The following is a 27,308-nucleotide window of genomic DNA, read 5'->3' on the forward strand; positions in this document are numbered from 1 at the left end:
CAAGGAATGTAAAGTCTCAGTTAAGCAAGATGAATAAACTGTGTATCAGAAGCTCTACTTGGAGGGCTGTACTCCAGGGAGTTGCAGCCAGGGACACAGGGTGTCCCTCTCCTCCCACCTCTCATGCCTAAAGAGCTAAAGGAAGTTACAATGAAAAATGCTCATCAAAGAGAGAATACTATTAAGAGGGAGAAGTTGTTTTTGTTTTTAAAGAACCAAATGGAAATCTTGGAGTTAAGAACAATAACCAAAATGTAGATTTGAGCTGGCAGAAGTAACCAGCAGTCAACTTAAAGCTAAATCCATGGAGATTATGGATTTTGGAGAAGAGAGAGAAAAATAACTGATTGAAGGAAAATGAAGAGCCACAGCGAAATGTGGGGCACCAATAAGTACAGCAACACGTGTAATGGGAATACAAGGAGTGGAGAAAGGAACAGAAAAATATTTAAAGTATTTAATGGCAGAAAATGCCCAAAATGTGATGATAAAACAATACATACATCCAAGAAACTCTATAAACTCCAAGTAGCATAAACACAAAGAACTCTCCATCTGGGCACATCATAGACAAAATACTGAAAGCCAAAGATAAAGATCTTGAAAGCAAAAAGAGAAAAATAATGTGACATACATACACACTATAGTAAGAGTAACAGCTGTCTTCTCATTGGACATGATAGCAGTTGGAAGGCAATGGGACAATATGATCTCATTGCTGAAAGTAAAAGCTCAACCAAGAATCTTATATCCAGCAAATTACCTTTCAAAAATAAGTTGGGAAAAGACATGCTTAGGTAAATAAAAACTGAGGAAACTTGTTGCCAGCAGACCTGTCTTACAAGGAACATTAAGGGGAGACAATTATTCAGCAATGAAAAGATATGAACTTCTGATATACACAACATGGGTGAAACCCTAAGCTTTCATGCTAACTGCAAGAAAACACAAAGAAACACACATTGTGTGATTCCCACTTATACAAAATGTCCAGAAGAGCCGAGCCTGGAGGACAGAAAATTCATTCGTGGTAACCTACAGCTGGGGACAGGGTCGGGAGGGGGGGAACAAGAGTGACTGCTGAGTACCGGGCTTCCTTGGGACATGATGAAAATATCAGAAAGTTGATGATAGCAACGGTTGCACAGCTCTGGAATATACCAACCACCACTGTGTTGTGTATTTTAAAGGGATGAATTGTATGACATGTGAATTACACCTCCACAATGAAAATAAATACTGCAGGAAGTTCTTCAGACTGAAAGAGAAAATGACATGAGATAGTAATCTGACTCCAAATAAACAAACAACAAACACTGGTAAATGTACTTATATAGGTAAGTATAAATGTCAGTATAATTGCATATATTTTCTCTTTTCTCAATTGACTTAAAAAGTAAATGCATAGAACACTGCTGTTATAGGCCTGTAGTTTATATACATGCATATGACAACAACAGCACAACAAAGGGGAGATGCATTGGAGTAAAGAAATAACACTCCATACAGTACCTCAAATCCACAGGAATAAATGAAGAGATGAGAAATGGTAACTAAAAATGTTATATAACAAACTGTGTAAAGAATGCTTGCTTTCCTTTATTCTCTCAGTTTTGGTTCCATAATACAAATCCATATAATGTAAGAATTAATGTATTGCTGGGTTTATACACCCACACACATACATATATTATGTAGATATATAAATAATAAAAGCAAAAGGGTTAGGAGAAATGGAGCTCTATAGGAGTAGCATTTCTGTATTTCACTGTAAGTTATTATACATCTGAACAGATTCTGATGACATTAAGATGTAATTTTACGTCGTAGAGGAACCACTTAGAAAGGACTAAGAAAAACATGAAAAGCTAAAGGAATTAAAATGTTACAATAGAAAATACTTACTACATAAGTAAGCCTGAATAGAGGAACAGAAGGAGGAAAAGGCGAGGGACATACAGAGAATGAAAAGCATGATGGCAAATGTAAACCTCCCCATATCAATATAACATCAAATGACACTGGAATGAATAAACCAATCAAAATGCAGAGTTTGTCACATTAGATAAAAAATGTATGATGCCACTAATACTATCTATAGGAAACATGGTTTATTTTAAAAAACACAAGCAGTTTGAAAACACAAGGACAGAAAATATATACCAAGTAAACAACCTTAAAAGAGGCAGAATGGTGCTGTTAGGCCAATTAGACTTTAAAACAGAAAAACCTAGAGATTATGATAAAACTATTGCAGTGATGATAACATTGTAGTCATATCATGAGAAAAACAATCACACCATCTGGAAGTTATGACAATTACAAGCATATATGCCCCTAAAAACAGAGTCCAAAAATACATGAAGCAGAAACTGACACAATTGAGTATGAAATACACAATTCAAAACAATAGTTGGAGATTTCAGCACTTGCAGTAGTGGACAGGACAACCACACGGGATAAAACAAGACACAGGAACATTTTTGGTGCGTTCCACCCAACAGCAGTAGAATATATTCTTCTCAAGTGCACATGGGACATTCTTCAGGACAGAACATATTCTAGCTCATAAAACATGTCTCAATAAATTTGAAAGGACCAACTTAATACAAAGCATGTTCCGTGACTACAGTAGAATTACATTAGAAATCAATAAAAGGAGACAATTTGGAAAATTCACAAATATGTGGAAATAAAACAACACACTCCTCAATAATCAGTGTATTTAAGAAGAAATCAAACGAGAAATAAGGAAATATTTTGAGATAAAGGAAAGAAGAACATAGCATACTAAAACTTATGGAATGTGGCTAATGCAATGCTCCAAGGGAACTTATAGCAGTAACTGTCCGTATTAAAAAAGAGAAAAATCTAAAATAACTATGGTCAGGCAGAAGGGTGGTCAGGCTAAATGGCCTCTATATTTTCCTTCTGCCTGTAAAATTCTCAGCACCTAGAAGGCTGCTGGTTCCACATGGTCCTGGGATACCTCTGAGCAGCCACGGGTCGCCCAGGCCAGACACAGCCGCAGACTAGAGAGAACGCCTGGACCAAATGCTACACGTCGAGGTGGATCTGGCCCATTGCAGGCCTGCCGTGTGATGGTCAGAGGTGACGGGCCCCAGCCTCACTCACCAAGCTCAGTGCTGATGAGTTTGTTGGGACCAGCCTGAGTGGACATGGAACAGAGAGTGCTGGAATCCAGCCCAGACCCCTCCCGGATGGGGCTGAGCACCGGGGGCGGTGTATCGGGAGAGCCCGGGCACAGTCCCTGCAGGGAGTGGTCCACCAGGAGCACCGGAGACCGCAGGCAGCTCTGGTGGCCTTCTTCAGGGCCTGGCCCCCCAGAGGCAGAAGGGGCGGGAGGCAGGAATGATGCCTTGGTCTGCGGGCGCTTTCTCCGCTTTCTGGGCTGGCTGGTCTCCTCCCCATCTCTCTCCTCCTGGTCTCCGTCCTGTCCCTGGAGAAGAGAATTCAAAGCCACAGGGGGGTGACTTGGGGCCACATGTGCACAGCTCAGACTTCAAGGGGGTGCGAGCACCGGCAAGGGCACTGCCCACGGAGCTGGAGGGAAACATATCACCCAACTTCCCTGTCCGAGCCGGGCTCAGCAAGGGAGCCGAGCGTGGCCACCACGCCCGACCCAGTCCCCGGATTCTCGGCCTGGATGGATGACACCGGAAGCTTCCTCATGTGCCCACCCCCGAGGGAGAGGCCCTGATACAAAGGGTTTTGGAGATGTATGAGGCCAGCGTCAAGTTGGTATAATGACTGGCACTTAGAAATGGGGCCGGAGATGGAGTACAACAGTACGACAAAATGAAAAATGACCGCAGCTCCATGAGATGGACAAGTGGATCTCTGCACCCCATCTCCCGCCTGGAGGGGGCTTCTCCAGGTGGAACCCTCCAGTCCAGGCTACAATGGCTGATCCCGTGAACTTACATCTCTTACCCACCTCCACACAATCTCCCCTCTTTCTGCCAACCTTACTGCTCCTCATTCCCCAGGTCTCAGCTCTGACCCCGTCCTCCAGGAAGTCCACCTTGACCTCCTCACACGGGGTCTCTGGTGTCCCCTTAGTCCCTCTGCTCCCCCTCCCAGCCCAGCCCAGTCTGAGTCCTCACTGCCTACCACGGGTTCATCTACTCGCATGGACTGGGAGCCCCAGGAGGCCAGGCTGGGGCCATCCCTGTCACCACGGTGTCCTCAGTACTGCCCCCACAGGGCCGGCACAGAAGGTGAATGAATGAATGAATGAATGTGCAAGCCAAGCTGTTCTAGAGAGAAGATTTTTTACGGTGCGCTTGGTTTGGGCTCTGCCCATGGCTTCCACTGGCAGGTTGTGCAGGTAGCAGTGGGAAGAAAGTGGACCAACCAGCACCCAGCTTGGCTGTACTCCCCGTGTGCTGGCTCACTGGGCACAGAGGCATCCCCAGAGGAGCTGTGCTCGTGCCGTCTGGGGGCTTCATGGCTCCTGGGAGGGTCTGTGCCTCCACCTCCACCCTCAGCGCCTGACTCAGAGGCTTGAAAAACTCTGTGCCTGACACCTAAACACAGGAAGAGATGGCAGAGTAAGAGTAACCGTAGGCAGGCGGCAGAGAGGCTGCTCCAGGCTCAAGCGCCGGCCTGACCCCCAGGGCAGCGCAGCCTGACCCCTGGTCCCTCCATCCTGAGACCATGACACTCAGCCACTGACCCTCTCGCCCAAAGCCTGTGAGCGCCCTGTGAACACAGAACCTACTGCGTGCGCCCCTTCACCTGCTGGTCGTGGTTCCCTCGAGGTGGCAGCCACTGATCGTTGGGAAAACACGTATGGCTGGTCAGCCCCTCCTGTGTGTGAAACATCTGGCTGCAGTTCTTGCAGACACACGTGCTCCTTGGCTCTGCCCAGTCTGCGGGGCTTCCATTTTGCTGGTTACTGTGGAGAGATACGGCAGGGGGAAGAACTGGGGAAGGGGACTCCACCCCTGGATTCTCTGTTTTTTTCTTTTTTTTCTTTTAACTCTGATCGACTGACAAGTATCGGTGAATCCCCTAAAATGTAGACGATAGCCCCTTCCTTCATGGCCTGGTGGGCACCTCTTCAGGGCTGAAGCATCCAGAGCTCACTCGCCCAAGGCCAGCACATAAAAGCCCCCAGAGGACTCCCGAGGAGTTGAGCCCCCAGGCCCGGCAGGGAGGGACTTCTGAATTGAGGAGAGTCGCAGAGACCCAATCTCCAGCTCCCCTGTTAATCGGTCTGTGACATGAGCAAATCGCTGCCTTTCCCGGGGTGCGGGGAGCTTGGCGAGAGGATGAGTGGGATCGGGGGTCAGTCAAAGCCCTCTGAGAAGGCTAGGAGCCTATAAAATGCACTGGACTGCCATCTCCCACTTGCCAGTCTCTTGGTTTGAGGAAGTCTGTCTGTCCTTCCTCACTAGCAAGAAAAGCTTATCATTTACCAGACATTAGGAACAAAAGGAATTCTGCTCCAGACTCCTAATGGGCTTTCTTTTAAAATCAAGAGTTAAAAAAAAAAAATCAGGAGTTAAAAAAGAGACGAGTTAATGTGCCGTTGCCCCATTCTAGGCACAGGGATTTTGGAATCTCTCATGCCCTGTGGAGTCCCGGTACATGTTCCTCATATAAACACAGGCTGATTCTCCTCAGGCACCTACCACTGTCTCCAAATATTTCTCTATAAAGTTAACCCGATTCCCTCCATGACAAAATTGCCTCGGGAGGTCCCGTCTGCAAATCAAGGCAATGATTTTCTCATTAGTGTGCCTTTGGGAGCTTGCGAGCGTGACCTGTTCAGCGCAGTGGCAGACCTGTCCCCAGACACGGAGTCCTCGTCTAAGCATGGGTCACAGGGACACAACACCCACAGGGTGTGTCGGGCTCATCTGGGAGGTGATGAGAATGACCTAGGAGCATGCCCCCTCCTCCCCAGGCCCCTGCACAGATGTTGGTGTCCAGACTCCTACATACAGGTGGTCCTTGCGCTTAAAGGCCTTGCTGCAGACTCCGCAAACGTGTTTCCGTTCCTGGCTGTGCGTCAGGTAGTGCTTGCTCCGGGAGCTGGCGCGGCTGAACACCTTCCCGCAGACGCTGCAGTCCAGAAGCAGCTTCTGAGGTGAAGTGTGATGCTGCTCTTCTTCCCCTGCGCTCCCGGAGGTGGCCCTGCCTCCTTCGTCACCATCTCTAGGCACCTGAAGCATGGCCAGCCTCAGGTCTAAACAAACAGAAGGAGAAAGCCCACGTTAGAGACACCTGGGGACATGGAAGAGCTCGGCTAAAGCGCTCCCCGACTCTTAGAACCACAGTAGATGCGGGAAGAGAGGCCCAGGAACCCTTTCTCCATCTCCAGTACCTTAATTCACAGAGAAAACAAGACGTAGACCGGGGAGTGGGGAGAGAAAGGAGCCTGGTCTAGCCACGCTGCAGTACAGTGCTCAGTCAGTGGCCCAACTGTGGTCAGTTGTGGCCTGGAAGGATTCTAAGGACCAGGTTGCCGTGGCTGCAGGGGCCTTATGACATCATGGCTCTCTCACAAGGGCAATCCAGAAATACATCATCCAAAACTTACAGAAGTATAAATCCTTTCTCCCAACCACTTTTACCTTTGGGTTTTTAAAGAAAATAATGTACACTTATACGAGGAGTTAACTGCAGGGGAATTACCCGCAGCATTGCCTTTCCTGTTAGAAGCAGCCTGCTACCTGATCAGAGAGCATGTAGGTGACACCGTTATGGTTTAAATGGTGTAGGACATAAGCATTTAAGGTAAAACTGTGGAAAACTATCTGATGACATGAAAGGACATTCATGCCTTAATACTGAGAATAGAGCAGCCTGTTACAAAACAAAATTATCCTAGTCTTTAAAAAAGAAAAATAAATTTTAATAGAGAACAGACAGAATTGAATAGACTGGTAGGATTATGAGCCAGTTTTATTTTCTTCTTCTTCGGTACTGGAATATGTCTCCATGCTTTCTGTGTCCCTTGGTAAAGTGAGAAAAGGTATTTTAACAAGTCGTGTCACCTGAGGACCAGACTGGGAGTGTGCAGGTGGCAGAGCGGACGTCTTCAAACATCCCGAGGGCCAGCTTGGGAAGGATGGAGCAGATTGCTTCTGTCTCGCAGAGGAATGGGTCCCTGCAGACGCTCCCATCTGGGACAGAGACAGCTTGGGGACCAGGAAGCACGGGAACCTGACCTCAAATCTCCAGAACCTGAGGCCCTGGGTGCCAGGACTCTGCAGGCTCCCTGCTGGGCTCACAGACACTCAGCAACTGTCCCCGGTGTGTGTGAATCATGGGAGATTTTTCTATCCCTCAGATTGGTCTTCCAGGCGGAGCACACTGCCTCATGAGAGGGCAAGTTCAGAAATCACCCTTTATCTGGGACTCTGCAGAGGTGGGGGCCAAGAATCCAACAGGCCAGGTTGTGAGGAGCGGAGGGGCCTCAGCTTTAGGACCCAGAATGCCTAGCCTCTGAGCCTGAGACCCAGCGGAGAGTCCCAGCAGCACGGAGCCCGGATGGGGCCTCCAGGCCCGGCCTCTCGTCCCGATCTGCCTCTGGTCACTGCCTCCTGTTGCTTCACTGTAAGGGGGTTTGTGGTGGGGACTCGATCATGCGAGGAACCTAGTAACCACAGTGTTGCTCATGTGAGTGCAGATTAATACCAAAATAATAAAAAAGGTGGAGCATAACTCCTGCCTCCTTCAGTGACTTCCTGCACAGTATGGGGAGGAAGACTGAGCTGAGGGTGGAAAAACCCGACAAGCGTTGCCAGCCAGGTGGCGGAGGCTGACACCAACAGGGTGAAATCATCACATTGACACATGCACCCTTGATAACACGTGATGACAGTGACCCTTCACCTCTATGGCCTTCCAGCATAATCAGGACAAAGACACACAACTGAGGCACAATCTCCAAAACACCTGACTAGGACATCTCAAAGCCGTCAAGGCAGCCGAAAAAAGGAAAGTCTGAGAAACTGTCAGAGCTGTCAGAAAACAGCATAAAACCTAAATGTGACTTATTCCCACCAGGAGGTTTAAAACATTTTAGCAGTAAAGTATTAACAAAGGGCCACGTGGTGGAGACTGCTCAGGCTGAGAGTTGGGGTGGGAACTGATAAGGGCCTGTTGCTACCTGGTTCAGTTTTTTAAACCTACCAATAAGTTAAGACAAGTGTAAGGAAAAGATGTAACTGGGTTAGATGCCGGCCGGGACACAATGTGAACCTGCAGTACTCAGCCAGTGAGGGGGCAGGGCAGGGGCTCACGTGCCAGGGGATAAATCATTTGCCCCCACTGCCCCAGGGTTGCCCGCTCACCAGCCTCCCCTGGTCCTGCAAGACCATCACTGAAGCCTCGCTCTGCTGTCCTCTTTGTCTCCGTGTCCACTTACTGGGTTTGGACCAGGGAGTGTGTTTCTCACAGGATTCATGTGAGAGAGTAAACCTCCTGGGGCTCAAGGCTGAAAGGGGTTCCCCGCCAGGCATAAGTTCTCTGTGAATCTGCTGAGACTGAAGAAAAACAGGGGTGGAAGACTCGGGAGGGGGGTCTTTATTTCTCACTGTCCAGTCTCTGTGCGCACTCATCTTTATCTCCCAGTGCTCGCGCCCCCTCTCGCTGTGCTGTGCTCCCCAGCTCTCTCCCCGTGTGCCCCCAAATCCTCCGTTTCCCTGCTGCCAGTTCAGCTTGCCCCTCCCCCTCCGTGCAGGAGGAGCTTCGCGGGTGGGTCCCTGCTGACCGGAGCGCGCCTGACCAATTCTGTACCAGAAAAGGAGGAGTGGAGAGAATTACCATTTCCCGTCCACGCCATGCCCTGACCAGCAGTGCAATTACAGACTGGTGGCTGTGCTGTGCTGATGATCCCACTGGTGTGCAAACAGGCCCTCCTTATATGCATGCAGGGGGGGATTCTAGTTGAAGACTCCCATTTACCCAACACCCCCCATCACATTGTTTGGGGAGCTTTGTGTATATCCTCTGTCCTTGTCCCCGCCGCGACAAAGAATTGAAGGGCAGAGACAGTAGTGAAGCAGAGTAAAAGTTTTATTTAAAGTAAGTTAAAGAGACAAGTGCAGCAGGCAACCTCAGCAAGGAGAGGTGCCCCGGAGGTTTTGGAGAGAGAAAGCTATGCACTTAGTAAGTGCAGGCGAGCTCAGAGAGAGGAGAGCCCTGAAAGGTTGGGGTTTCCCTCTTTTAAGGATTCTTTAGGAATGTGACTAAGGGCTGGGGGTGCAGATTTGTTCAGTGGTCTTTGAATACTTAGAATTAACTTAACACAAGGAAGTTCCTGCTCTGATTTCTCCTTGGGATCCCAGCGTCTGGGTCTGGGAGCACATCAAACAGCTTCCTTCCCAGTGTCTGCTAAAGGTAAGTTAAGAATCCTAGATTTTTAACTTCCTGGGTATTAAAATACACTCTTTAAGATGGAATCTTTCCTGCCTTTTACTATGTTGTTTAAGGCTGGGCCTGCATGCTAAATTAGTTGCCTAGGTTACAGAACTACTTAATTAGGGACGGAAGGAGAAAAAAAACAGCATATAGGTAAAGGTGAAGATAAAGTAAGCTGGGCCTGGAAAAACCTGGACTGGATCACTGACCGAAGAACCAGTGGCACTGGCAAGTCTTGGACTGTTGAGGGTTTATTTTACACGGACGGGCTCAGAAGGGAGTTGTCTCCAAGGTCTGAGCCCCCAACAAAGGCAAGGGGAGCAATATGTATCTTTCTGCTTTGTATCTGCACCATTTCTACTTACACAGCAAACGAGCAGCAGAAGGGAGCCACCTGGGCCAGACTGCTGTCCTTGCAAGGTGTTCCCTGTGAGTCACACTGCCCTGACTGCAAACATCCTGCCTTGCTTTCCCCGGAGGCCCTCCCCCTACTCTGACTACACCAAGGCTCCCTGTCTCACAGGGACTGGCGATCTGCATTAGCACGAGCCTCCGCCCTCCACGCCCTCCTGGCCAGGTCTCCCTGGGCAAGTCTTTGAACACAGCGGAGGGTTGAGCTCTGACTGCAGGACGAATGGCGATGTGCAAGTGCGGTTACTGGGGTGTCAGTGTGAAGAACCCCATTCCCCCCAGGTAGACTTTTCGTTTCACATTCTAGTTTGCATGTCCCTCACAGACAATTCCAGGATTTAATTACATTGCTTAAATTGATTTCAATTGCAGGGAGGTTCCTGGATCCAAGCACGGCCCCACGGCCACCGCCCCCACCCCGAGGTCCTGGTTCCCGCATTCTCAGTTGCTTCAGGGACCCTCACTGGCAGAGCTTGTGTCCATCCCGCTGGAAAAAGCTTTTCACTTGAACTGCTTTCACTGTGAGGGAGAAACCATGTTTCCCAGAGTCAGTGGTCGTCGCAACTCTGCAACATTGTATCTTGAACTGTCTGAAGCACAGAGATAGGCAGGGTGCAGCACTTGGCGGAAAAAGGTGGAAAAGCTAGTGAACTAGGGATCTGCCAGCGGGGGTGTGGGGGGGGTTGGTGGGGGGGTGGGCTGACCCCGCCCAGCTCAAGAGCTGGGCCTCACCCGCCCGCGGACATGCGCAGTCTGGCCCCGCGCACGCCCCGCCCCCAGGCCGCCCGCCTCCTCCTGCACCACCGGGTCCGGGGACCCTCTGGCCTGTTCCCCGACCACCACCGTGTTAACGTCTGACGTCTCTGCGGGCGCCCGCGCGCACCCCTCGCGGTTCCCAGTCCCCGTGAGGCTGGGCCCCGCCCCTGGCCTGGCCTCCACGCCCCTTTCCCGTCGTTTTCCTGCCTGAAGCCCTTCCCTGGCGTCTGGGGCCTCCCGCGCCTAGTGACCCTCCACCAGGGGCTGTGTGGCCCCCGAAGCGCGGCGCCGGCCGCCCAGCTCCTGGACGAGGTCCACCGCGCCCGCCGGTCCCCTGCTGGCCCCTCCCGCCGCCCGTAACCGCCTCCCCGCGGCCCCGGGCCGGGCTCTCTGTCCCCCAGGCCGCCCCTGCGAGGCGCCTCCTCCCCGGACTGCGGTGCGGGAGGGGGACACCGGGGCTCGAGCCCCGAATTCCGCCGGCGGTGAACGTGCTCTCCCGGGAGGCCGGTGCCCGGTGCCTCGGCGCCCCTGGGCTCGCGGGCGACGGCGCTGAGGCGAGGCCGGGCCGGCGCGGCGGGGACAGAAGCGGGACGAGTGCGGAGGCCGGGAGGCTGCGGGAGAGCAGGCGCAGGGAGAGGACGGGCGAGCCCGGGAAGGAGCAGGCGGCGGAGCCGGGGAGGCTTAGAGGCCAGCGGGTCCCCCGGGCGGAGGTGAGCCCCCGGGGAGGCAGGCCCTTGGGGGGCGTGGAGGCGCTCGGGGCGGGGGTCCGGGGAGGGTGCGCGCTGGGAGCCGTGGCCGCAGGGCGGCGTGGTGCTGGGCCCGAGAGGACTGGGGCGGCCCGGAGGGCGAAGGAGGGAGGCAGAGCCGCCGGGGTGCCGGAGAGGGGACGGGGGGCGCGTGACCGGGCGGAGGGCAGGGGAGTGACTGCGCTGGAGAGTGTAAGAGGCGGGCGGAGGGCGGGAATGCGGGGAGAGCGGGGACCGTGAGGAAGGCCGGGGAGAAGGGGCAGCGGGAGGGGGACCAGTTGCAGTGGGCGGAGCAGGGGGGGAGAGGAGGCCCCGAAGGGAGAGACGGCCGGAGAGGGGACGGCACCTGAGTGAGCAGCAACCCAGCGGGAAAACACAAAATCAAAGAGAAAAAGAAATAGGGAGGTGGGTATACAAAGTGAGAGATGGAAACACAGCGTTAGAGAGGCAGGGGTGGAGGCTGGCAGGGCGCTGGTGCTGAGGCTCTGGGTCCTGATGAGTGCTCCGTGATTCAGCTGTGATACATCGGTGGCTTTGAAAATACATCTAAAATTCGTTTCAGCGAGAGATGAGACTGAGAATTGCAAAACTTCTAATAGGCGTGGGCAATTTCTATTGTATGTCAGAAAATAGCTTACATTTGAAACTTTTAGCCTGAGGGCAGTGACCTGACTTGGTCAGTGGTGGGTCACCCCCTTCCTTTTTCCTGGTGTGGGTTAGAGGTTGGGAAAGACAAGTGTGGACGAAACGACTGTCACTGTACGGTGCTCTTTTTAAGGGTACAGTAAAATGACTGCTTTGCTTTGTAGTTTCTTTATAATGGAATTTTATATATGTACGTATATGATATATATATTTAGACACTTAACATTTCATAATTTTGTAGTTTGAGATACATGTTGGTTCTTTCATTTTCTACTTCCTTATTTTCAAATAAGTTTTGGTGGCCTTTAATAAACTCATGTCTTTCTTTTATCAGTATGATAAATTCTAACATTTACTTTTGACATCAAAATGACTTAGACTTGAAAAACTTAGACATCATTTACTTTTTTTTAACTTGTTTGTGGTTTAAGTCAGGCCTGCAGGCTTTCTGCCCTGTATCTTCTGTCTTGGACGTGTCCTTTGGTGACTCGTTAATAATTTTAGACTGTTTGACTGGTAGTTGTTAGGGATGTCAGTGATGTTTTAAGAGTCAAAGACTAATTTAACCAGTTTTGTAGTACTCAGTTTTCTTCGCTTTTATGTGATTTCTTAGCATAGTGAGCTGTGACCTCAGAGTAGTTGTTCCCCTCTGGTCTTTCTCATATTTTATCCGCGGTGTTGAAGATGTGCCAGATTGACTTGGAAGCTCTGTGCAACAGAGCCCAAGTATGTCTGGTGCAGCAATATTCTCTAAACAAAACCACACCCATCTGTAAAGCTGAAATGAAAAGGAAACATGCTCAGAACTTATTTCTACAACTTACTTGTTCAGTGTTGTGCACATCTGTAGTCGCTTTTTCACAATTCTGCATTTTAAAAATATTTCACAATGACTTTCTGGACAGGAATTAAGTGTTGGTATCAGGGTGAGAACCTGGATGTGTAATGCTGACTCGTGGATGTTACTTTGGTCGCAGCCACAAATGGTGGTATGTGCATCCGAAGCACACAGAGGAGCCCCGCACACAAGCACAGGCCTACCATGCACTCCATTCTCCCATCTTTAAAAGCAGACGTTATCGCACACACTGCAGCAGTGGGGACCCTGGCTGTCCCCACCCCCCTCTTTAGGTCACAGACCCGGCCTTGATTACACCCCATGGAGGCCTGACACCCCTCCGTGCAGCCACCCCCAGCCTCAGGAGAGGAGGCTCAGCGCCCTGGTGCTCACTGCTGCACACAGATGACTTACGTTAAGGCTGATCCTGTCTCACCTCGTGGAAGGAGAACCTCTGGTCAGGTGACACTATATAAAGGTTTTCACGCCAGTAGTAACATGTAACTCCATTTCCAGGAAATAATTGTAAAATATTTTAAAAATACAGAATTACAAAAACATAGCTATACGTGTGTAAAATATTGAGAGTCAGGTGTAAGCTCTGAGCAGATTTCTTTTTAATTTCACCTTTATTGATGCATATAGGTTTTTGGTGCAGAGTGTGTGAGTGCTTCCCAGGAAAGCGGGATCTCAAGAGATGGTGGGGGAACTCACTGGTTGGCCTAAGGAGGCTTCTGCCCGCGTGTCCCTCAGAAGTCCCTACTCTTTGTGTGACCTTCTGTGTCTCCTTGAAGGGCCCTTCCTGGGTCTCCCTGAGCCCTGACCCTGACTGCGTGACCCTTGGTCACTGCACTCGCCTTTCAGCATCTCTCATCCCCATTTAGCTTCCATGTCAGCTGACCCAGTGACGTAGGTCTTGTGCGGAGGCTCCCTGGGCATCGTCCTGGGCAGGGCTTCCCACCATGTGCAGGGGACGGACGGGGCGTCGGGGTGGGTGGGCAGCAGGGACGCGTCTGGGGCCATGCCTGGATTCACCGTCAGCTCTCCGTAGCCCGGATGAAAGAGGCTGCATGGGGAAGCCACGTACTAATGTTCGTAAGTATGTGGTAAGTTGTGGAAACGGAGACCAAAAAAGGGGCAATCTTTTCTGCCTGAGTTTGAATATATTTGAAGCTGGACATGTGAGTGACTGGCCCAAAATCTTAATGATTGGGAAACACCATCAGAGACAGAGGGTGTGGGATTCTATCATGCATTTTAACGTATGGCGTCCACCTTTCCAGCACGGATGGCTCCTGTTCCGTGTGCGTGGTAATGACCTGGCTGGGACTTCCGGTACTTCAGCACTTTGCACGGCACTCCGGGCCGGGTGCATCCTGGGCCGCTCCCCGGGCTTGAAGGGGTGCTTCCAGTCTCCCTGTTGCGTGTGCCATTCTGTGTGTGCTTTTCATATAGGGCCCTCCTCGCGTGTGCTATTCCTGGTTCCTTCTGTGTTTATCTTCAGAGTTTGTCAAACGTTGTCAACGACGTTTTTCCCATTAACTGAGATGATTGTGTGTTTCTTTTCCCTTCCGTCCTATATTGGAGCGCAGTAACATTGAGTGGTTTTGTATGTTGAATATTCCCAGCCGTGCAGGAATAATTCCACCTGTGGTCTGTACTGGTTTGAATGTGCTGTTGAGTTCCACTTGCTCGTGTGTTAAGGATTTTTGCATCGATGTTCTTCAGGAATATCGGTCTCTACTTTTCTTCCTGTGTCTTTTTCTGGGTTTGGTATCAGAATCATGTGATTCCATAGAAGGGTTTCTGAATATTTATAGCAGGATTCGTGATTATTCTTCTGTAAGTATTTGGTAGGCTCCTGGGGAAGCCTTCTGGCCCTGGGTGTGTGGGGGAGGTTTCTGATGACTGCTTGACTCTCTCTAGTTGTAACTGTTCCCATTTTCCTTATTACTCGGTGATGCGGTCTGCGAGGTTGTGTGTTTCTCTGAATGTTCCCGTATTTTCTAGGATATGTAATTTCTTGGCATATAATTAATTGTTCATAGTACTTTCTTATAGACCATTTTCCACATTTCTGGGACACCTGTTGCAGTGTCCCCCTTTCATTTCTGATTTTACTTGAGGGCTCATTCTCTCTGTCTCTCTCAGCCTAGCAAAATGTTTGTCAATTTCTAAATCTTTCAGGAAACCTGTTGTTGGTCTCTTGATTTTTAGGTTTTCCTATTCTCTGCTTCATTTCTCCCTGCTCTGATCTTACTCCTTCTGCTAAATTTTGGTGCAGTTTGTTATTTTTCTGATTTTGTGAGGTCTAAAGTCCTATTTCTGATGGGAGACCACTCCTTTTCTGTAATGTAAGAGATACCACTGCAGGCAGGCATCCTCCTCAGTGCTGCCGTCACTACATCCCCTGAGTTTGCTGTGCTATATTTCCATTTTTATCGTGATACTTTAAAAAATCCTTGTGATTTCTTCTTTGACCTGTTTATTGTTTAAACATGAGGTGTATTATTTCCCCATGTTTCCGAGTTGTCTGTTTTCCCTCTGCTATTTGTTTCTAGCTTCACTGTGGATAGAGGAGATACATATTATTGTTTTAATCTTTGGACATTTCTGGTTTGTTTTGTGTCACAACATGTGGCCTGTCCTGCAGAATGTCCCGCGTGCGCTTGCGTAGAAGGTGCCCTGCAGCTGCGGAGGGGTGTCCTTCCCGGCTGTTGGGCCCGTTGGGCTGTGGCGCCGTGTGAGTCCTCGGGCTCCTCCTTGCCCGTCTGGCTGGTTGTTCTGTCCATGTGAACACTGGGGTGTTGGCCCTCATACTGTGTCTGCGATGCTGTCTGTCTCTCCGTCCCTTCCTTCCGTGTTTGCCTCATCGCTGTGAGAGTGCGGGCATGTTCGTAATGGCTGCATCTTCCCGGGAATGCTCCCTCTTGCCGTTCTACTGCCCTTTGTCTCTTGGGACATCTCCCGTCTGGTCTCTTTCCTGTGCCCTGATACGGCTGCTGCTGCTGTCTGGAGCGTCCCGGTGGCATCGAGGATCTTTCCCTCCTTCCTTTTGAGCCTCTCCCTGTCCTGAGATTCGTGCGTCTGTAGTTTGCCCGGACAGGGGGGAATGGCAGGAGCCCTGGGCAGTGCCCTTTTCTCCACCATCATTTCAGAAGAAACGCACCCACTGTTGTAGTGATCATGGCTTTTGTTTAAATCCGTAGTGTAATAACGGTTATTTCCCCCAATATCCTTTCTTCATGATTTTTCAATTATCCAGTAGTTGCTTCTAGTGTTCATTTTTGTGGTCTTTTATTTTTCGTATTGAGCTGTAATGTAATGTGTAAAGCTGATAACTTCCAAAGCTCAAGTCATTATTACTGTTGATTTTTTTCCTTGTACTTTTCCCTTGTCTTCCTATTGAATGTTGTTGACAAACTGAAATAAGTACCATTGATTTATTTTCATTGTCCCAAAGACGGTGAAATACATACACATAAAAATGATGAAAAAAAGCAATCCAAAAATTTGTCAAGAGACACCTTTTCCCACGCAGGTAATTGGTGGGTTTGTAGGTACATGTTACAAGTACATAGATGTGTAAGACCATTGTTGTTTTAAAAGACATCTATGGTAAGCAAGTTTATATTTTTAGGAATGGAAATTATATCTTCAGTGTGTTCCCTGGCCTTCTACCTATTTCTTCCACTGTCCTGTTAATTATTTAAATGTACATTTTGCATGCGTATGTGTGCGCGTATAATTTCCTTTTCTGCAGTCCCATGTAGTTAACCTTGGCGTTATTTCCAGCGTCCTGGTGGAGGACCCTCTGTCCGGGTACTTTAGTGCTCTGCTACTTAGCGGTTGGATTCTTTCCGTTTAATTCTAAAGGTGGACCCCCTGAGTTCAGGCGCTTGCTGTGTTGTTTCTTAGCTGTTGGACCAGAGGCCAGTTCCTTACAGTGTCTGTGACACAGTTTTACCTCTGTAACATGAGATGGGCAGAGAACTTCCTCAGCTGAACTATTAATGCTGGTAACGTGTTAGTATATGTAAAGCATTGAGTAGCGCCCAGCATGATGGAAGCGTTAAAGCCTTAAGCCACTGCTCTTGCTGTCCTCACAATGTTTAGGTTCCTACTTTTCTTTAAAGGCTCTGTGGACTCTGTCATCTCTCAGGACACATCTCCTGCTTTACTTCGTCTGCATATGGGACGTCACTCATTATGTGGAACATGCCCTTACACTTCTCTGTAGAGCATCCAGTGCTTCATTTGTGTTTCTGTGTTCAGTGTGTGGTCCACCCGATTGAGAAGTGCACAGATTTAGAGCACATCGTGGCCTCTTATGGAAAAGCATAAGATAGTAATGTTAGAGGCACATAACTTACTCAGAATTCCTATATGCGCATCTGACAGAACGTACAGTTCATCCACATCTGCCCCGACACCTCTGTCTCCTCATTTCGTGTGAGGATCTCTCCTCATGCTCCTTCATGAACTGTTTTCATTTCAGGGACGGTTGACCTTCAGGGATGTGGCCGTCAGATCTCCCAGGAGGAGTCAGATCTCCCAGGAGGAGTGGGAATGCCTGGACCCTGCTCAGCGGGCCTTATACTGGGACGTGATGCAGGAGAACTACAGGAACCTGGTGTCCCTGGGTGAGGACGGCGTTCCTGCAGAAGTGGGGATTGGGCGTGTCTGCCTTTTCTCTGGTTTGCCCCCAAGGAACCCTCGCCGTGTGGTACTGAGGCCAAAGCCCCTTCAGTCAGACACGGAGAGCTTCGTGATGTGGCGTCTGCAGTTTCACTTTACTCCTTTTCCAGATGACACGGCTGAGATAAATCCGTGTAAAGCCCTGTGCTGTGCTTTCCAGTAGCCGCTGTCCTGTTTGCCGCCTCTCTGCTTTCCATTCAGCAGTTCTTGGAAGAGACCAGATGTCTCACCGTTGTGTTCCCTGTGCGTTCAGGAGGCAGGCCGTTGGAGGAGTTTGTGCAGGAGGTTTCTAGACGTATCTGAAGTGTCCTTCTCTCCTCACCTGAGCCCGGAGCTAGGATTCTAGAAATGCCACAGCACGTCCCATTCCTTTCCTCATAAACTGATTCATCCTGTGGCAAAGCCCATGGAAGGTGTGAACTTGGAAAATGAGGAAATTATCTGCTTGCCCAAACCCAGGGGTAGAAGAGGCAGAGGGTCGGTATTCCTGCTGGACGAGGGGGAAGTGGAGATGAAGGACGCGTTCATGGCCCCCAGGCAGGTCCGAACCCCAGCATGGAAAAGTCCGTGAGGTTTAAGGCTAGAGAACAATCGTTTTTACTTCGTGTTCTGCCCTCCAGACCTGCTGGACAGCAGACCTGCTTCTGGACCCAGTGTGTCTGGGGTCCTGCCCCACCCTGGGTTCCCCTGGGCTGGGGTTGATGGCCCACAGTTCTTGGGGAGGCATCTGGCGTGTTGAGGGTGAGGCAGTGCCCTGCACTTTGAAACTGGCCAGGAAGCCCTGATGGCCGCTGACTTGCCTTTCGGGTCATTCTTTGTGCCGACGAAGAGAGCAAGTTTGCGGGCAAGTATCTCAGTGGTCCCTTCTTGTAAGGTTCAGTCTTTCTTTTCTCTCCCCTTTCCCTTCAGTTCCAACTGACAGTTTTCCTTCTGGTGCAGCTTACTGAGCCCTGTAGTTCACACCCCTAGTGACCAAGCGGTACCTCGGCCCCTGCCTTAGTGCCCTCCTGCGCATGGGCCTCATGTTTCTGCAATACGCTAGGCTGAGGGTTTCCAAATCCTGATGTTGCTCTTTGCCTCATAACTATCTTCAAGTTATTTCCCTCATCACATTTAACAACTAGCAGTTGGAGAAACCAACCTGTACTAAAACCCTTGGCTTGGAAATCTCCTCAGCTAAACATGCCATTTCAGTGCTTATAACCTCTGTCTTCTGCAGAACTCTGGAGCATGAACACGACTCAGCCGGGTCCCTTGCCGCTGTGCAGCGAGGCTTGCCTTTTCTGCCTTGTACAATAAAGTACTTCTCACTTCCTTCCGTGAGTGCATCAGAGTGGCCTTTACCGGATTACCACCATTTGATCCATGATGAGATACATTCTGTCTAAGAAGAGGGCTGCTTTGCTTTCTCCACACCTCTCTCCTTTCCTCTCTGAGCCATCTCCTGAATCACATTGACTTTGCCTTCGCCTTCGCCTTCGTAGGCTTCACCGGAAAGCATGCACCTCAAAACATCCAGTCTTGGCCGATGACCCCGTTTAAAGCCGCTTGCACATTTTCAGTATTTCTTAGAGCAGCACCCACTCCTCGGTACCAATTTCTGTCTGAGTTCATAATGTTACAGCACAATACCGAAAACTGGGTGGCTTAGGACATTTGTCACATTTGTTTCTCACCATTCTGGGGATGGGAAATCCAAGATAGGGTGCCAGCAGGGTCTGAGGAGGATCCACCTCCTCCTGACTGGGGCTGCTGACTCCTCGTGTCTTCTCGGGGGACAGAGAGAGAGAGAGAGAGAGAGAGAGAGAGAGAGCGCGAGAGCGAGAGAGGGAGGGCTGGTGCTCCGCCCCCTCGCTGTGCCGGCACTGCTGCCATCTGTGGGGACTCCATCCTCACGCTCCTCACCTCCCAGATGGCCCACCTCCAGACGGGACATTTGATCACAGCATGTGAATTTAGGGGGATCCACAGGTACTTCCTTAATTGCATATGAAATTCCATTTTTGGTTTTCAAGGAACTGCTCTACTGCTTCCCATTGCAGCTGCATTTTACTTTTCTTTCCAGATTAAAGAATTGCTGTTTTTTGACATCCTTTTCTGTATTTCTTCCTGTTTTTTTTTAAATTTTTATATCATTACTCTACAATTACATGAAGAACATTATGTTTACTAGGCTCCCCCCTTCACCAAGTCCCCCCCACATACCCCTTCACAGTCACTGCCCATCAGCATAGTAAGATGCTATGAAATCACTACTTGTCTTCTCTGTGTTGCACAGCCCTCCCCATTCCCCCCATGCCCCATACATGCTAATCGTAATGCCCTCCCCCTTTTTTTAAATTTTATTTTGGTATCATTTATCTACAATTACATGAAGGACATTATGTTTACTAGGCTCCTCCCTTCACCGAGTGCCCCCCACACCCCGTTCACAGTCACTGTCCATCAACATAGTAAGATGCTGTAAAATCACTACTTGTCACCAAGTTCACAGTCACTGTCCTTCAACATAGTAAGATGCTGTAAAATCACTACTTGTCTTCTCTGTGTTGCACAGCCCTCCCAGTGCCTCCCCAACACTATACGTGCTAATCGTAATGCCCCCTTTCTTTTCTTCCCACCCTTATCCCTCCCTTCCCACCCGTCCTCCCCAGTCCCTTTCCCTTTGGTAACTATTAGTCCATTCTTGGGTTCTCTGCTTCTGCTCCTGTTCTGTTCCTTCAGTTTTCTTTTGTTCTTATACTCCACATATGAGTGAAATCATTTGGTACTTGTCTTTCTCTGCCTAGCTTATTTCACTGAGCATAATACCCTCTAGCTCCATCCATGTTGCTGCAAATGGTAGGATTTGTTTTCTTCTTATGGCTGAATAATATTCCATTGTGTATATGTACCACATCTTCTTTATCCATTCATCTCCTGATGGACAGTTAGGTTGCTTCCATTTCTTGGCTGTTATAAATAGTGCTGCGATAAACATGGAGGTCCATCTGTGTTTTTCAAACTGGGCTGCTGTGATGTTATTTTGATAGGAATTGCATTGATTGCTTTAGGCAGGATGGCCATTTTGACCATGTTAATTCTTTCTATCCATTAGGATAGGATGTGTTTCCATTTATTGGTATCTTCTTTAATTTCTCTCATGAGTGTCTTGTAGTTTTCAGAGTATAGGTCTTTCACTTCCTTTGTTAGGTTGATTCCTAGGTATTTTATTCTTTTTGTTGCAATTGTGAATGGAATTGTTTTCCTGATTTCGATTTCTCTCTCGGTTAGTTCATTGTTAGTGTATAGGAATGCCACAGGTTCTGTGTATTAATTGTGTATCCTGCACCTTTGCTGAATTCAGATATTAGATCTTGTAGTTTTGGAGTGGAATCTTTAGGGTTTTTTATGTACAATATCATGTCATCTGCAAACGGGAATGGTTTAACTTCTTCTTGACCAGTGTAGATGCCTTTTATTTCTTTGTGTTGTCTGGTTGCCGTGGCTGGGACCTCCAGCACTATGCTGAACAGAAGTGGGGAGAGTGGGCATCCTTGTCTTGTTCCTGATCTTGAAAGGCTTTCAGCTTCTCGCTGTTCAGTATAATGTTGGCTGTGGTTTGTCATATATGGCCTTTGTTATGTTGAGGTACTTGCCCTCTGTACCCATTTTACTGAGAGTTTTTATCATGAACGGATGTTGAATTTTGTCGAATGCTTTTTTGGCACCTAGGGAGATGATCATGCGGTTTTTGTCCTTTTTGTTGATGTGGTGGATGATGTTGATGGATTTTCTAATATTGTACCATCCTTTAAGCAACAGAGTGTTCTCAGAATCCACTAAATGATTCATAATCGAAGGCAATGTAATGAATTAATTTCTTAATGACATTTCACAACAGAATCCACATCAGAATTTATATGAGAACTAAGTCTCAGGTACTTTGAAAACTCAGCTGTAAGTACTCATGTGGCTCTCTCGCTGGGTTCTCTTCTATTCCGTTGGTATGTCTCTCACTCCACAAATATATATCTTGATTACATTTTAATCCAGTATTAGAACTCCTAAAATGAATGAGTGTGAGTCCAACCATCTGATCTTCTTTCTGAGATGTCTTGGTCATTCTGCTGTGTTGCCTTTCCATATAACTTTTAGGATAATCTTGTATGTGACTATAAAATACCTTGTTGCAAAGTGCTTTGAACCTATCAGTTCATGGTCATTGGACTTCACTTCTGTGTTGCCTTCCACTAAGTGGCTGTGGTGTACTTTTAGTTATTGTGCGATCCGGTTTCTTTCACCAGCATTTCACAGATTTCACTGGCAGAATCCTGCCAATGTTTTGGGACATTAACATTTTTCTCTTTTGAGCAATGCTATGTTTATTATATTTTTAATTTGTTTCCATTTCTTAATAGCTACTGTGTATAGAAATATGGCAGATTCTTTTTAAATGTTGATCTCCTACCCTCAGAATTTCCTAATCTCATTCACTAGAGATTGTAGGTTCCTGGGGCTATTTCATTAATGTTCTAATGGGTCTGTATGAAATGACCACATAGCAAGTGGATTGAAACAATAAACTTTATTATCTTACAGTTCTCAAGGTAAGATGTCTAAAATGCATCCACAGTGCTGCTAACCTTCTGGATACTCCACGGAGGAATTCTTTTCCTTGCGTTTTCCAAGTTGTAGCGACTGCTTACAGGCTTTGCTTCATGGTCCACTTCCGTCTTCAAAGTCAGCAAAGTAGCGTCTTAGTATCTGTTTGTCTCTATGCTGTTCCCATCACAGCAAAAACATCTTTGTGACTAACTGCACCTGCATTCTTCAGAGCCTTGTGATCACAACATGCTCATCTCTTCATCCAGAATAATGTCCCATGTCAAGATGCATAACTAGATCACATTTACAAAGTGCCTTTTGACGTGTAACACTTGGCAGGTTGTAGGGATGAGAGTGTGGCTGTCCCTGGTGCCACAGTGTCTTCTGTTGATGGGCACACTATCACACATGCCTTCCTAGTCCTGTCACTTCTGTTTCCTTCTCTTCCCTTATTTCACTGGCTGTGACTTCTTGTAGTACGTCTGTTAACACCAGGGAGAGAAGCCATCCTTCCTTATCCCCAGTCTCTGTGGGGGAAGCATTCAGTCTTTCACTGTGAGGAATGTCTGCTGAAAGGTGAGGCTGTGTGCGTGTTCTTTACTGTAATGGATATTTTCTTCATCTTGGCATCGTTTTTCATGTGGGATTTAGTTGGTGGTTACATATATATTTTTGCTAATGCCTTTGTCTATTTTTGTCACCGTGTACGCTGGTCTCGTAAGTTGAGCCAAAAAGTATTCCTTCCCTAGCATTTTCTGGAAGACACTGTATGCAATTGGTACTGTTCTCTGTATGTTTGATAGAATTGTCTAGTGTCACCATCTGTGTCCAGAAATTTACAGTGGAGAGAGGTTATTGTGGTAAGAACAGGAACACTGCCCCCTTGACAAATTTTAAAGTGTGGAATACAGTATTTTTCATTATAGACGTGCTTGTACAGCCGATCCCTAGAAGTCAATCATATTGCTTAACGGAAACTTTATAAATGAGCCCCTAAATAGCAACTCCCCTCTTCTCCCTTTGGGTCCAACCGTTCTACAGTTTCTATGTGCTTGAGTATTTTAGATGCCTCATACAAGAGGTATCGTGCATCATTGTCCTGTGACTGGCTTATTCCACGTAACAATGTCCCCAGGGTTCATTCATGTTGGCATACATGGCAGGATTTCTTTTATGATGCTGAATAAAATTCCACTGTATGTATATACTGCATATTGTTTCTGTTCTTCCATCAGTGAACATTTATGTTGCTTTCACATCGTGGGTGTTGTGAATAATGCTGCAATGAACATTGAGCTGTGTTTCTTTGCAATCTTCATTTCATTTCTTTTGCATACATACCCGAAACTGGGATCACTGGGTTAGAAAGGTATTTCTATTATTGATTTTATGAGGAGATGCCATACCTTTTTATAGTAGTTGCACCATTTTACATTCACACCCGCAGGTGTACAAGGGTTCTAGCTGCCCATTGCTCCACATATTTGACAATCCTACTTGTATTACTTTTTGATACTGCCACTGTCACAGGGATGAGGTGATATTTCATCATGTCTTTATTTTCAATTTGTCTGCGTGATCAGAGATGTTGAGCACCTTTTCATACACTTTTTGGCCATTTGTATGTCTTTGAGAGACTACTCAAGTCCTTTGCCCATTTATTCAATCAGTTTTCCTTGTTTCTTTTTTATTTAACTACCTTATTGAGGTATGTTTGACATATAAATAACTGTATATGTTTAATGTATACTACTTAATGAATTTGTGTTTATGTACACATCACAATGAAATCACTATCAAGGCCATAAACAGACCTGTAACCTCCCAAAGTTAACCTCCCAACCCCTTTTTTTATTATTACTATGGTTATGTTTATTGAATGTTAAGATTACAACATAAAATCTACACTTTCAAGTAATTTTAAGTATATACTGTAGTGTGCCAGCTATATTGTAGATCTCCAGAACTTATTTCTCTTGGATAACTAAAAGTTTGTACTTTTTGATTTTTGAATGGCATCTCCCCATTTCCTGCTTCCCCCTCCCCTGGCCAACAGTGTTGTACCCTCTGATTCCCTAATTTAGACCATTTGAGATTCCACATACAAGTGTAATTATACGGTATTTCTCTTTCAGTATCTGGCTTGTTTTCATTAGCATAGTTTTCTCCAGGGCTCTGCATATTGTCAAATAATGACAGGGTTTCCCTCTTTGTGAAGGTGAGTAGGATTATATTGTACATATATATAGCATTCTCTTTATCCATTCTTGTGTCACTATTCATTTAAGTTTCCACACATGGGCTATTGTGAACAGTCTTTCGGGGAAAATTCATGAAGTATTGGTATGTCTTTGAGATCCTGATTTGATTTTCCATGGATGTAAACCCAGTACTGGGATTGATGGATCACATGGTAGTTCTGTTTTTTAATTTTTTGAGAACCCTCCGTTATGTTTTCCATAGTGATCGTACCCATTTCCATTCCCACCAACACTGTGACGATGTTCCCTTTTGTTCCACATCCTTGCCAGTTTTCGTTATCATTTGTGTTTTAATAATAGCCATTTTAACAAGTGTGAAATGATATGTCATCGTAGTTTTGCTTTGCTTTTCCCTGATGATGAGTGATGTTGCGTAACTTTTCACATAAGCGTTGACCATTTGTACGTCTTCTTTGAGAAATGTCTGTTTAGGTCTTTTGCTGATTACTTGTTATTGAGGTGTCTCTGCTATACAGTGTTATGTTGGCTTCAGATGTACAGTACAGGGGTGCAGCAGTTACCCATATTATTATGATTGTTATCTGCCAATGTAGAAAGATGTTCCAGAAACACTGACTGTATTCTCCATGCTGTGCTGCTGTCCCACGACCAGCTTACACTGTGACTGTGAATTACTGAGCCTCTGCATCCCTCTCGCCCTTTCCCCCACCATCCCCAATTCCTCTCCCTTGGTAACCACGAGTCACTTCTCAGTATGTTTGAGTCTAATGCTCTTTTGTTCCTTCTGTTTTGCTTTCTTTTTTATTCCATAAATAACTGAAATCATACGGTGTTTGTCTTCCTCCTCCTGGCTTATTTCACTGAGTATAAGTCCCTCTAGCTCCATCCATGGTGTTGCAAATGGCAGGATTTCTTTTCTTTTCATGGCCAAATAATATTCCACTGTGTTTATGTCCCACATTTTCTTTCTGTACTCAGCTACTGATGGACACTTAGGTTGCTTCCATATCTTGTCTATTGCAAATAGTGCAGCGATAAACATAGGGGTGCGTACATCTTTTTTTAAACTTTATTTTGGTATCATTAATCTACAGTTACATGAAGAACATGTTTACTGGGCTCCCCCGTTCACCAAGTCCCCCGCACAAATCCCATTACAGTCACTGTCTGTGAGCGTAGTAAGATGCTGCAGAATCACCAACTTGTCTTCTCTGTGTTGCACAGCCCTCCCCATGCCGCCCCCCACACACATTAAACATGCTAATTGTAATGCCCCCTTTCTTTTTCCGCACCCTTATCTTCTCACAGTCTTAAAAAGGTCTACAGAGGAGACCCAAGAAATAGCGGCGCGAGAACACGAGCTGCAGACTTCTGTGGATGCCCTGAGGCGGGAGCACGAGAGCGCCGGCAGCAAGGGGCCCTTGGAGACCAGACGGCAGCGCTGCCAGGTGTTCTGAAGGAGGAAGAGGCCGTCAAGGAAAAGGACGAACTCCTGAGGGAGGCACAGGCGGAGGCCGCACGAGAACGTCAGCTGCGCAGCATTGAGCTGAAGGTAAGAGAGCTTCTGAAGACAGAGGTAGCCTTGCTGCGAGGCACAGTAGAAAAGGTAAAGGTTGTAGCAGAGGAGGCACGTGGGGGAGCGGAGGGAAAGGTGCCATCAGCCCCGGAAATGGAGGAGCTGGGGGAGGATGAAGGGGGTGGTGCGGGAGGCCCTGGCGCCTCCTGTATTGAAAGCACGCCCAGTGGTTATAAAGAAAACAAAGACCCAGCAGCTGAAAGTCCCCCAGGAGAGGAGCAGGCCCCTCCCAGGTTGGGGGGCACTCTGTGGTCTCCACCTGTGCTCAGGCTGAGCCGGTGGGTTTGGGCTCCCAGTTTAGGCAGAAGCCCTCGGAGTCAGTGTCGGCTTGGCTCCTGCGTCTGTGGGACTTGGGGGTGGATGGAATTGTTCTGTCGGGATCAGAGGTGGGAAAGCTGTCTTCCCTGACGGTGCAGCGTGCCTTGAGGCAGCGATTACAAAATGCGAGGTGACACGTACAGTAGCTGAGTCAGCGAGAACCCGGAAAGAAATAAGACCTGTTACTCATAGGAGGAATTTGAGGGGCCTTGTGAGGGTTACAAGGACCCAGATGTGGGTTGATTTGATACAGGCAGGAGTAGATGGAAGGAAATTAGACGGGAAGCCACATAGGATCTCACTGGAGCTATAGCAACAGCTGAAACCAGAGCAGCAGTTCCAGCCATCAAGACCAGAGAGGCAGAGGTCAGAGACAGAGCCACGAGTCCGGCCTGTGTGTCTGCAGGACTTCCTGCTGGAGAGGCTGGAGAACAATTTTCCAGCTTCCTTGCACAGGGACCGAGAGGAGAGAATCCTGGAGGGGTGGAGGGTGGATAAATGAGAGTTCCTGTGGCCAGGATTCTCACCTGGCCCTGGCTGACTAGCCCACTGCACACCTGTGGGCAGTTTGAGACTATAAAAAGAGCTCCTCCCAGTGCTCCGCGCACCACACAGTGGCAGGGCTGCAAGGCTGCAGGAGAGCAGAGCAGAGGCTGGACTGGTGGCAGCACCAAGGACAGAGGCCCAGAGGACGGCTGTGCAGGATGACTGTGCAAACAGAGGGGCCCAGAGGCAGAGACGGGCTTCTAGTGACTGACCTGCCACCTGGAAATAAAGTTGGGTATAACCCTTTCACCCCAAGAACGTTTTGCTGTTGATTTCTTTGGTCACACTGAATCCACAGTGAACTTGCGCAGGGCTGAAAACCATTGGCAAGGCAGTCCGCTTCTGAGAATCTTCAGCTGTAGTTCATCTGTGATTTTAATGACATTGTAATCTTTTCATATTGACCATTCCTGAAATATAATTTTCAGAAACCCCTTCATCTGTGAGAGATTGATCAATAGGAACTGTTTAGGTTTCGTAGAAGCAATAATATTTTCTCAAGGGATGCTGATAAAAATCATGTAAAAGTACAAAAAAAAAAAAATCCCACAGTCTGAAATACTATG

The 27,308-nt window shown here is 47.8% G+C and overlaps 1 protein-coding gene across 12 annotated transcripts in view; it reads left to right on the forward strand.

Annotated features, from left to right (window-relative positions):
• The window catches only part of LOC140847183 (uncharacterized), a 131,599-nt gene that overhangs the window by 98,389 nt on the left and 5,902 nt on the right, over positions 1–27,308 (forward strand). For all 12 annotated transcript variants that reach the window (XM_073226568.1, XM_073226571.1, XM_073226567.1 and 9 more), the window contains 2 exons: positions 17,294–17,472; positions 25,611–25,854. In XM_073226568.1, coding sequence (XP_073082669.1) covers positions 17,294–17,472; positions 25,611–25,854 — 423 coding nt within the window. The remainder of the gene's footprint in view (positions 1–17,293; positions 17,473–25,610; positions 25,855–27,308) is intronic.

The sequence above is a fragment of the Manis javanica genome, chromosome 17 (genome assembly GCF_040802235.1).
Source record: "Manis javanica isolate MJ-LG chromosome 17, MJ_LKY, whole genome shotgun sequence".
NCBI lineage: Eukaryota > Metazoa > Chordata > Mammalia > Pholidota > Manidae > Manis > Manis javanica.